Consider the following 12,604-nt stretch of genomic DNA (forward strand, 5'->3'; position numbering starts at 1 on the left):
CTGAAGGAAATTGATGTCTAAGTCGAGACCCAAAGAATGAGAAGGAATAAGTCAAAAGAGATGTGAAAAAGACCACCAGACAGAAGGAACAACATCTGCATAGGGCTGGAGTTGCTGAGGGGAGGGCTGAACTGGAGGACAGGGAAAAGCCAGATCATCAATTCACATCAGTGAGTCTGGACTTTGAAACTGAGGGCTTCTCTGTGGGAAAGTTTTAGGAGGAGGAGTGAAATGATGTGGCTTATATAAGAAAGATGATTAGAAAGATGACTCTGGATGAAGTGCAGTAATTGCAGAACAAGACCTGGAGGCCTATTGGTGGCATTTGTGCTAACTCGGGAGAATTGACATTAGCCAATGGTTGACAGTCTCAGTCAATCTGTAATTGGAATGAGAGAGGGTGAGTGGTGGTGGAGGTGACTTGGAGGTCATCCAGTGCTGGAGGCCCGAAGCCTCAGCAGAATAAACGACACACCCAAGGTCATATGGCTAGGGAAGATCAGAGCGGGACTTACACTCAGGGCTCCTATCTCCGAGTACAATTCACTTTCCATGATATCCACACGGCCAGGTATTTGTTCAGCTCCCCGTTTGTGCAAAACACATCTGTGAAATGTGGGGGGGTGGGGGTAGAGTGGAGGTGGGGTGCAGGGAGAAGCATGCAAAAATGCTTAACCTCATTTCTATGGTCAAACTTCTGTGATGTCATGGTTCCCAGTTCTGTGCTTGGATTGGATGTTAAAGTGATACAATGGAGCAAGGGTAGAGAGAGGACAGAGACCAGTCACCAGCAGGCATGTGACTGGGTGGGCCCCAGCAGGGAGCCAAAGTGTTTTGGGATTTGGACTTTCTTGTCATTGATGAAGCGCTAAATCAACATTTGGCCCATTGGGCTCCATTTTTACTAGAAGGAGGCAACTAGATTGATGTGCTGCCCTACACACTGAAGCTCCCCTGCTTCTGCCCATCATTCCTGGCTGGGGGATCTCACACTCTGCTGCCTGCTGCCTCAACCCTTACGCTAAGCTCTGGGGCCCATGAGCCCTCACAGCCACAGATGGCCAGCAATGAAGTTCCACCAACCATGCATATCCATGGAGATGTTTTAGGGAAGTGGCCATGGGCCAGCTGTTAGGCATGCCAGTTTGGATGGTCAAATAGGGAAACAGCCTCGCAGGAATGAGGTAAAGAATATGGGCCAAGGCCAGAGTGAGCGTGAGAAACAAACATGAGTCAGAGAAAAAGGCAATAACTCTGAGCTGGAGAAGCACTACCCTGCCGAAACCACGTTGCATCGACCCAAAAATAGCCAAGACCGTGGGGACTGCCTCGAATGTGGCACTTGATTTTTGTGATTTTTCAGATTGCAAAATTGGAGGGCTGGCCCATAAGTTGGAAAATAAAGCTTCGCAAAGTAGTAATAACTGTAAATCTTTCATTTCCTTTGGAAAGCATTACTCACCTATAAATGCAGTAGCTTGCTCCTTGCTCCCTTCTCTCACCCCTAAATACCTCACCTAGCTCTCTCTGAGGTCATGGTGAGGATCAGGAAAACAGAAATATTCCTACAGCTGGCTCTGATTCACTCTTTCATGGAACAAATATTTTCCCTAACGCAGGGCTGGTCCTGCTGGGAAAAGCCAAATTATATAAGGCCAAGTCCCTGCCTATGAGGGGGCTTTGTACTCAATAAGGCAGGGGTGGGGGGGGGGGGAGATGAGCCACATGTTATAAGAACACAAGACGGGAAGGGATGACATTTAGCCAATACAAAAAGCTGCAGGAACACAGAGGAGGAAGCGGTTATGTCTGACTGGGTGGTGTGGGAAGGCCTCAGGAAAGGTGCATGTTGGATCCAGATCCTGAAGGACTGGTGGATTGCAGGGGCAAATGGGAGAGAAAGTGAACAACAACATGGTCCCAAGGCCAAAAGAGCACAGATCATGGTAGAGCAATGGTCGGCACCTCCCTAGAGCCTGACCTGCTGGTGACAGAGGCTAAGGGGAAGTGGCCCTACCACTGCCCAGCCCCTGAGGCTCAGGACAGCAGGCTAGAGGCTAGACATGGTGTAGACAATGTGAGGTTTGGTTGTCACTATTTGTTTCTACAGCATGGAGGGGAAGTGGGAGCCATTAGTAAGGTGACTAGAGAATTCTGCTGTAAAAAGGCTGCCTTGACAGTGGTGTTTAAAATGCATCAGAACAGCAAAATGTGGGAAGCAAAATAGAATAAAATAACACACAAATAAAAATTAGTTGGAATATTCTTACCAGGGAGTTTAATCCCCATGTCCTATTCTTCGTCCACAATTATGTCATAGCTCTGGTGTCAGCCGGTGTCTGGATACTCAGAGCACCCTTTCCCTGGTTACATGTGGCCAGAACCCTCTTCTCTAAGAGCGCTCTCCTCTAAGCATGTGAGTGCTCACACCTGCCACGTTGACACCTATGCAGACCGAGAGGTCACAAGACCTAGATACCTAGCCTCCTGTGCCCAGTGCCTCTGCCAGGCTCTGCTTTCAGGTCAGCTTGGCGCCCCCTTTGCTGACCCACCCTGCTACTGGCTGCTAATGCCATGTCAGTAGAGCACTGCTACCAGCCACTGAAACAGTCCTTGGTCTTGCTCTCAGTAGACCAGAAGTCTGCAGGTGCCATAGGTGTCTCTGCTAGTGTGTAAGGTATTGCATACCGAGGACAAGCATCATGCAGACATGCAGCTATGACCCAGTAAGGGAGATATTTGTAAAGTTGCTCCTGAAGCACAGTTCCCATGAGGCAAGAGGGATCGTTCCTTTCTTCTATACTATGCTTACTCAGGCGAGCTCCAACATCGAAGCTGCCCTCAGGTGTAGCAATCCACTAAATTTATACAGCCATTGACATACACACTCACCTGTGTACTATACATATAGATATCTTACCTCTAGGATACATTAACAATTGCCAGAGGGATACACGAAGCTGAGTTACTAGATCAGCCCCTACTTCCACTGGTGCATTATGGTGAGTTCCTGTCCAGAGCCCCTGTTACTCTTTCCTGGGCATAAATACAACCTTGGTCTGGGGCCATCTGGATGCATCATCATCATAGTTGCACAACCTTGAATCTTGAGATCAGAATCCCAGCCCCATTTTCCACAGTACATCTTAACCCCCAGGTAAATTAATATGTGAAATACATGTGAAGATCACACACACACACACACACACACACACACACACACACACCCTTATTATCAGCACTTGGAATCCAGGGCCAGCCAGGATGCAGACAGGAGGCAGGTGAAAATGGGGGAGCCAGAGAGGAGGACATGGCCATTTGCTGTCCTCGCGATTTCTGAGCAAACTTCAGCTCTCTCTCAACCAGAATGCCTGTTGGAGAAATTAGCAGCAAGACCAACCTACAGAATGATACCGTGGGTGTCAGGACAGAGGGCAGCCCTGAGACACATTGTGGAGGGAACAGAACAGGTTTTGTGGAGTCATTGGCATGCCATGAGCAAAGGAGAAGGAAAAATCAAGGAAAATTCTATGAATTTTTGGCTGTTGGACTGGGAAGATGGTGGGTGCACTAATAGAATCAGAAGCATACTTTCAGGGTATAAGTAAAAGATTCCATTTAAAATCCCATATCTGGGTCCTATTCTGGTTTAATTGGTTTAGGGTAAGTCCTAAAGTCCTTTTAAAGTCCCCAAGGCAATTCTAATCTTCAGCCAAGGTTGGGAACCACTTGCCTAGAGGAACTTCTGTTTGGACATTCAGACCAGGCCCTCCCAAGAAAGGTGGGACAGTGGAGATCCAGAGAGGGAACCCTCCTGGTGGGATGAGATTACTGAAGAGATAGAGACAGGGGAAGCTGGGATAAACAGAGAGGGAGAGGGGGGAAGGGAGGGGGGAAGAGGGAAAGAGGAAGAGACGGAAGGGGGAGGAGGGGAGAGAGAAAGGGTGGGGAGAAGGGTGGAGCCAGGGAGACAAGGAGAGAGGGAGAGGTGGAAAGTGAATGAGGAGGTAATGCCCTCGCCCAAGGGGCTGAGGGAGCAAGGCGAGCAGCCAGGTAGCAAAGAATGATCAGATGGTAGCAAACCGAGAAGGTACAGGAGTCCTTTTTGTAGCTTAAGGCTGGCAGGTGTCTTCAACGTGCCATTGCTCACATGTGTGACTGGGAGCTATTTGCAGAGAAGAGTACAAAGCCTGGGAGGGCAGGTGAGCAGAGGGGTGACATGGGAGTGCCTTGCAAAGGCAACAATAGGCTCCTCCGTCCCTACCTTAAGGAATCGCCAGGTCCCAGCTGTTGTCAGGGACATTTTCCTTGTAGGAAATCTGCTAACTTGTTGCATTTCTTGACAAAATGTGAATCCAGGTTGTCCCTGTCTTCTGGCCTCCGATGCAACTGTGACCATCTGACATGCTTCTGTAGGAAGTCAGCCTGAAAATATGGGACCAGAGGGTCCTTTAATTCTATTTTTCTGCTGGGCAAGGGAAAGAGAGCGTGAGTGTTAGCGCTTTAAGAATTACATGCAGAAAGCCCATAAAACCCCTCGTTATCGACTCGTCCCTAACCCATAGACTTCCACTGCTATTGTACTGACGAGACAAGAAAATATGGATTTTATGATTACCGCTGGATGCTGCAAGATTTAGGATGAGAAAATTATAAAAGATTAATTTCTAGCTGCCAGTCTATACCTGCCCAGCCTGACTCACATAGATTCACATGGCAGATGGCTCTAGGACACATAATATTGCTCTCAGAACTGAGGAAAAGAAGTATTGGTCTCTTCAAAGTAATAATGAAGTGAGCAATAGATTAACTAGAATTTGGAAGACCATGGGTCCATCTGAGTTTCAGAGGCTGCAGTGTTCTTGGTGGATCAGGCAACTGAGAGCTTTCTGCAGCAGCCACAGGGAACAGCAGCTAAAGGGAACTATGGGTGCTAGTAGAACCGCCACAAAGAGCCGTTCATTTAAAGATCTAAAGAACTTGGGACGCCTGGGTGGCTCAGTGGCTGAGCATCCACCTTTGGCTCCCGGCGTGATCCCCAGGTCCTGGGATCGAGTCCCGCATCGGGCTCCCTGCATGGAGCCTGCTTCTCCTCCCTCTGCCTGTGTCTCTGCCTCTCTCTCTGTGTCTCTCATGAATAAATAAATAAATAAATAAAATCTTTAAAAAAAGAAAAAGTACCTAAAGAACTTGCCATCTTCCCAGCACTTGGGAAACAGATGTGCATAATAGATATGATCCCCGTCCCATTCCAGGCTACTGAGGAAGACAGTCAAATAAGCAACAAAGGAAAGTTCATGGTAAAGGAAGTAAGTGGCACAAGAACCTACCCGAGTGAGTGTTACAGGATCTTTGGGAAATCTTTTCTAGAGAAATGGACTTTTAAGTTGAGACTTGAATTGTAAATATGGTTCAGTTAGGCACAGAGCAAGGAGAAGCGTGTCTCAGGGAGTGAAAAGGTCAGAGGTGTTCCAAGCAGAGACAACAACATGAGTGAAGACCCAGAGCTGGAGAGCTTGGTTCGTTTAAGAAACAGAAAAGGATCCAGTATGGATAAGCTGTAGACCTGAAAGCCAACAGGTGGGCAGGGAAGACGAGGTAGGCTGGGTAAAGGAGTTTGGGTATTCTCCTAAGGGGGTTGGTGCGGATTCCCTGGAGGCAGAGGAGTGCCATGAGCAGATTTCTCTTACTGGAGTACTGGCAGCCTGTGGTATGGAAAGTGGATTGAAGGGTGCAAGAAAGCCCAGCAAGTAGACAATTATAGAAACTCTTCCAGATGAAGGGCCTGGAATGGAGTACAGTGGACATTTAGATGTGGTCTCATGGGATCTTACATGGGGCTGGGAAGAGCTGATACTGACTAAGAAGACAGTGACCAATTCCATTTTGGCCTCCATCTTTCCTTCCTTCCTTCTTTCCTCCCTCCCTCTTTCCCTCCCTCCTTTCCCTCCTCCTCCTCCTCCTTCTCTCTCCCTCTGCCCTCCTCCTCTCAACATAAATTTCAGCAAGCCATAAAGAAGTGATCCCACCTGAGTATAAGCATCTCCTCACCCAGGCCTCTCACTGACTGCCCTGCACCAAACAATTGCACTCTTGCCTGATAGCATATTTGTGTTTTCATTACTTTTCCGCTGACAGTTAACACACCTATAACTTTCTTTGCACTTTCTCTGTGAAGCTACAGACTTCGTTAACTTACCTCAGGAACTTTCCTTTGCGGAACCTTATGCTGAAGGAAACAAAAATGAAGTAAATAAAGAGAAACTTTCCAGGCCTCTAGGGGAATGTCCTTATTTGCAGACTATCTTATATAAATGTGCATGGAAACCAGGAAGCCCTAATTTCTAGTATACAAAGTAAACAAAGTGAACTAATTAAAACAATCTGTTTGGAGTGCATTCAGGTCTCCTTGTTGACCCCAAGTTCCTCGCCCCAGCTCCCTGGGGATTTACTTTCTGTCCCATATACCTTTCCTGGCTTGTCATGAGAAGCAGCCATACAGGAAAGAAGTGCTGTGGATACCCTTCTCACGTACATGCCCATGTGATGCACATGTCACAGGATCCCAATGCTGGTTTAGTAATGATAATGTGGGGGAGGAAAATGTCCACCCAAAATGTGTTTCTTTGGCATGAGAACTATTTTAGGCTGATTATTTTTAAGGAACACAAGGCTCAGGAAAAAACTTTGACCTTCCCCCAACTGCCCGAAAGAATTTAGATAGAGGGTCTGCTCCAAGACGGAAGATATCACCATAGATAAGCACAGTGTAAAATGAACAAGGTGAGGCAAAGTCTGTTTAAAGTTATTTATTTATTTATTTATTTATTTATTTATTTATTTATTTATTTATTTAGAGTGTGGTGGGGGGACGAACAGAGGAAGAGAGAGAGAGAGAGAGAGTAAGAATCTCAAGCAGACTCCACACCTAGCATGGAGCCCAATGCACGGCTGGATCTCAGATCATGACCTGAGCCGAAATCAAGAGGCAGATGCTTTACCGACTGAGCCACCCAGGTGCCCCAAATATCTGTACACACTAAATAGTAAATCCCCATTCCCTCCTTCCCATTAGCCCTGACAGCCACCATGCTACTTTCTCTCTCTGAATTTGGTGACTCTAGGTACTTCAGATGGGTGGAATCACACAGTATCTGTTCTTTTGTGACGGGCTAATTTCATTTAAAAGAATATCCTCAAGGTTCATTCATGTTGTGGTGTGGGTCAGAATTTCCTTCTTTTTTAAAGTTTAATAATATTCTATTGCATATCTATACCACATTTTATATTCCTGTTCATCCTTAGATGGACACTTGGGTGCTTCCATGTATTAGCTATAGAGATTAATGCGCCTATCAACACTCTCTTAGAGTCCTTGCTTTCAATTCTTTTGAGTATATATATAGAGAAGTAGAATTACTAGATAATATGGTAATTCTGTGAATTAAATTTAAAAAATTATTTTTTTTTAGTAACTGCCACACTGTTTTCTATAGCAGTTAAGCTGTTTTACATACCTACCAACAGTGTATAAGAGTTCCAGTTCCCCCACAACCTCTCCAACACATAATATTTTCTAGATAGTAGCCATACTAATGGGTTTGAAGTTATCTCTCATAGTTTTTTTTTTAATTTATTTATTCATGAGAGACACAGAGAGAGAGGCAGAGACATAGGCAGAGGAAGAAGCAGGCTCCATGCAGGAAGCCTGATGTGGGACTCAATCCCGGGTCTCCAGGATCACACCCTGGGCTGAAGGTGACATTAAACTGCTGAGCCACCTGGGCTGCCCTATCTCTCATAGTTTTGATTTGCATTTGCCTAATGGTTAGTGATGTTGTGTGTCTTCACATGTTAGCCATTAGTATATCTTCTTTGGAAATAGGTCTATTAAATATTTTGCCCATTTTTAATTGGGTTGTTTAGTTTTTTATTGCTGTCGTTGAGTTGGGGATGTTCTCTGTATATTATGGATATTAATCCTCTATCAGGCATATGACTGAAAACATTTTTTCCCATTCCATAGGTTTCCTTTTCAACTGATTGATTGTGCTTTCTGATGTACAGAGATGGCCACTTAAATTTCATACCATAGGTGCCCCCCTTACCTCACCCTAGTCCTGAGCTTCATATTAGTCCTTGTCTCTTCCACAAGCATTTGACAAATCTGAAGTATTTAAAACAACCAAGAGTACACTTGGGTTTCTGAAAGTTTAATTAAGCTCAGAATTTTATTCTTCCATCTGAACTCTTTTGATAACCAGAGGTATCCAAATTTGAATGTTGTTTCTGAAGTATGACCTGGCATATCTTAATTGTTATAAGAGATAGGGAGCTTCAATGGAAGGTTGCTAGGAGCCCCCTGTGCCGTGCCTAAGAAGAGAGAAGCTTTAGAACTCGTATTAAATGATCACAATGGACCAGGCACAGTGGACCAGGCATTTTACATGTGTTAACAACTCCCTTAATCCTGATGACAGCTTTATAATATGTATGCTGTTTGCACCCCCACTTTTCATATGATGATAAGGGACAGAGAGGCTTAATAAATTGCTGAAGGTAAGACAGCTAATAGGTGGTAGAACTAGGATTTGGATCATAGAAGGCTGCTTCCAGATTCTGTCCTCTAAACCAATTTTAAACTGTAGTTGATATATCATCTTCCCCATATTTAATTTTAAAAGTTATTTCAGATTTTGGCATCTTCCAATGCAGTTGGTTTCCAGCATACTGCATTTGCAGGCTCTGCTTAGACATCGTGGCTCCTCTCCTAGCATTTCTTTTCCTTCTCTTGGCTTCCAGAACTGACTTCTATTCTATCCTCACATGAGCAGGATCTGAGCCTCCTGTAAATCCATCCTTTCCTCCTGAACACTCTATCCACAGCTCTATTCATGAACTAAAATCAGGGCTGACAGCCAAACCCCTCCTACCTCTAAAAGGCATATTGTAATAGAGCAATAATGCTCCATCTCTGTCTCTCCTACCCCACAGACTCAGAGGGCTAATGAAAAGCTGCACCTGACTCTCAGGTACAGAAAAGCAAACCCCACTTGTCTGGCTAAGAGCCAGCAAATGATGCCCTCTTAGCAGGCTCAATGTCTCAGCAGGTCATACCTCTCAGGGAAAGGAAGAACTCATGTCCTCACATACTCTCTTTGGCTGATGATCTGTTTGATGTTCTCCCATAGTCTTTCACCAACATTGAATTTTAATAGATTAGGTAAAATCACAAAGCCCTGCTTATGAAATAGGAGGTCTCTTTGAATCAAGTCTATTTATCCAGAAAAGAATCACTTTTGTAGGTTTGTGGAGCACCTCAGCTGTTGACAAATGATCCCCATGGCTTCTTTTTATCTACTTTGGGCTCCAGAACCCCATTGATCTTGAGGATAAAATGGCTCCACCACCAACCCACCCCCGCCATCCTAATTATTGTGACTTGTCATTTTCTGCAGGGTCCTATGGATCTACTCTGACACGGGTACGTGGGTGTATCCTGTGTTTGCCAAACTCAGCCCGGTGGGTCTAACAGCCTTCTTCTCTCTCAGCTACATCTTTAGTGCTGGCATCTATCTACTTGGAGAGAAACTCAACCACTGGAAATGGGGTCAGTTTATTTCTCTTTTACCTACAGACACATTCCTTCCTTACACTTTCTCCACTCCTCCTGGAAACAGGAGAAACCAATCCAAAAGCAGAAGGCAGTGATGCATGATGCCTTTGTCCAAAGGACTCAGTCAGACAGGTCCTACCAAAGCAGCAAAGTGAAGGCCTGGGGGAAGCTTGAATTTTCTCAAAGGACCCCATCAAATTATGTCCCCACCTCCCCCAACCAATACCTCATTTAATTTCAAGGCTAAAAATAATCTTGTTTAGAGAGCTCAGGACCCAGAGAGCAAGATGTCATCATCCCCAGCATGAAAAAAATGAACTCAGGGTCTTCTTCCCTTAAGTGAGGGACTGAGGGATACAAGCTGCTAGTGTCAAAGTTTCCTTTTTCGAAGGATAGGAATCCAGATGAACTTCTTCATTCTTCCAACCTCAGCTGTGCCTTCCCAGATGGTCTCCCATCCTTCTCCCATTAGATTGCTTCTAACCCATAGTAAAACATTCACCAGATAAATTCACATCCTATACTTGAGATGAGAATTGTCATTTAAACAGGGTCTTGGGCAAAGTGAATATGTCAGCAAGCTAAGCTTTCTAATTATAAGTAGCTGGAATCATGTTGCTTCTTAACTCAGCTGATTTTAAAATGGAAGATTTTATTCTCTTCCTTGCTTCCCCCGCAACCCCCACCCCCAGAATATTATTTTGTTGAAATAGTAGGTATTAAAAAGTCAGGTTGCAAAATAATCATGTTTTTTTCCCTACCCAAAGGGAAGTGCAGGAAGTATACCCTGATTTTGTATATAAGGAAGCAAGAGTCACACACAGTCCCCCACATCACACGCCCACATGCCATTCTGTTCTATCAAAATAGAAATGGCACAAGTGGCATCTTCCGCCCAATCTATGAACTGGTGTGAAAACATAAGCCCATGTACGCAAAAACAAAAAAACCCAAAAAAACAAAAAACAAAACACGACATATTTCTGAGAGGAGAATGAGACCCTGGGGAAATAAGCATGCAATTTGGCTTTTTCACATGTTTTCTACCCTTGGAGAATGTAACGGGTTGGGGAAATCTCAAAGGCAATATCCTTGAAAGCAAACACTTAAAAAAAAATGAAATACTAAAATTTACTCCCCAAATCAGGATTCCAAATCACAGGAAATTATCCAAAGGGGGGAAAAAATGTGTTGACATTTTAGATGTGTTGACATCTAATTCTAACTAGTTTGGCTCCTTGAAGTTCTTGGTAAGGATTTTTGATGCTTTCCCCGAATCTATATTTAAAAAAAAAAAAAAAGAAAGAAGGAAGAAACTAATCCATTTGAAATTTGCAGAGAGAAACGTGATTACTCAGAGCTTACAGAACAATAACTTTTTAAAACAATTGTATTGAATTCAATAATGATTAATTTCTAAGTTGTTACTCTACAGTGACTTTTAGACGTCCATTGAATTAAAAACTTTTTCAACCAAATTTAGTATTATTTTTAACACAAAGATCTTTTAAGTAAGCTTCATTGGTTAAGAACTACATCCAATTTTTCACTACAATAGGTCCCAATGAGCAAATAAGTTAGCATCAGCATGTGGACTGTCATATATGCAAATGCTTATGTTAATGTGAGTGGCAGAGATACATGTAGGTGGCCATGTGTCCTTCTCCTCTCTCTAGATTTTTAACTCCTTAAAGAACAGATTGGGCCAGAAGTCCTATATGGCATCAGAATAGGATCATAAACGGGTTAAGTTCTAAACGGACCATAACTATAAAAGGTCTAGTAAGAATTAAAAGAGAAATTAGATCACTTAACATTCCAGTTGCAGTGAACACTTTAAATTACCTAAAACTAAACAGAGCTATCTATGTGAGCACGTTTTCCCATGTCTTATTCTGCTTAAAACACTTTAAATCTTCCCCAGTTTACAGATGAACGTCCAAACTCTTGGAATGACACACAGGGTCTCTGTGAGCCAGTCCTTGCTGTGGCTTTTGCTCTCTTTTTTCTAAATGTGTGCCCCAGCAGCACCACCAGCTGCTTGTTTTCTTACCCATTAATGTCGTCCCTGTCTTCCATGGCTTCAGTCTTTCACATCCCCCCCAGTCTTTGCCTGTCTCACACCCACTTAATCATATCAACTCACCTCTTTCAGCAAGCCTCCTATGGTCTGCATGGACATAGGTTTTTACACAAGACACTGAGTTCTGTAAGGGTTAGGAGTGTGTCTTATTCATCATTCACTCTCGAGTATCCATTAGCTTATCCAATGGATCAATCAATGCAGACAGAGGGTATCTAAGAGCTCTCCTCTCTAAGCATTAAATGGGACTTTGTGCACAGGGCTTCTGGAGACAGTGGTCAAGGAGTGACTATAATGGTTGGAGATTAAAGTATCGGGCAGAGAGGTTAAGGAGCATAGATGGTGATGCTATGGTATATTGTTTGGAGAGCGGTTGAAAGAGATGTGTGTTAGGACAGGCAGTGCAAAATAGGGGGAGGAACACTGGAATAGAAATCAAGAAAACCGGGGTATGTCTCTCAGCTAGCCTCAAACCAGCCACGTAGGCTGTGTCAATTCACTTCGACTTCTCAGCGATGGGATGACCTCTAAGTCAGCGGACCACCCATGCCAGGATATGGTGAATGCCTGCCATGCCAGTGTACATGTAGTTTAGCATTGCCCAGGCTTGGACAATCAGTCACGTGGTTCTTCTGAGTTCTTCTCCAAACTTGTTCTGGATCTATGGAGAGATGTAAACAGCTACCTTCTCTTCTCTGTCCAAATCCAGAACTAATCCTACTTTGTCACCTCTTTTCACACCTGAGCTTCCTTGGATGAGAGCACAACTTTAAGGAGTGCTTTGGTGACCAGTAGGAGGCAGTAGTTGGGAGAAAAGCTCTGCGCCAAACTGCCTGGGTTCCTACCTTGGTCCTACTACTGGTAGACCGATGACACTGGGCAAGACACTAAATGTCTTTAGTGTT

The 12,604-nt window shown here is 44.3% G+C and overlaps 1 protein-coding gene across 1 annotated transcript in view; it reads left to right on the forward strand.

The window, feature by feature from the left end:
- Positions 1-12,604, forward strand: part of LOC121501024 (androgen dependent TFPI regulating protein) — a 62,450-nt gene that overhangs the window by 43,249 nt on the left and 6,597 nt on the right. Inside the window, exon 5 of the mRNA XM_041773135.1 lies at positions 9,459-9,610. Coding sequence (XP_041629069.1) covers positions 9,459-9,610 — 152 coding nt within the window. The remainder of the gene's footprint in view (positions 1-9,458; positions 9,611-12,604) is intronic.

This window comes from Vulpes lagopus, chromosome 10, assembly GCF_018345385.1.
Source record: "Vulpes lagopus strain Blue_001 chromosome 10, ASM1834538v1, whole genome shotgun sequence".
NCBI classification, from domain to species: domain Eukaryota; kingdom Metazoa; phylum Chordata; class Mammalia; order Carnivora; family Canidae; genus Vulpes; species Vulpes lagopus.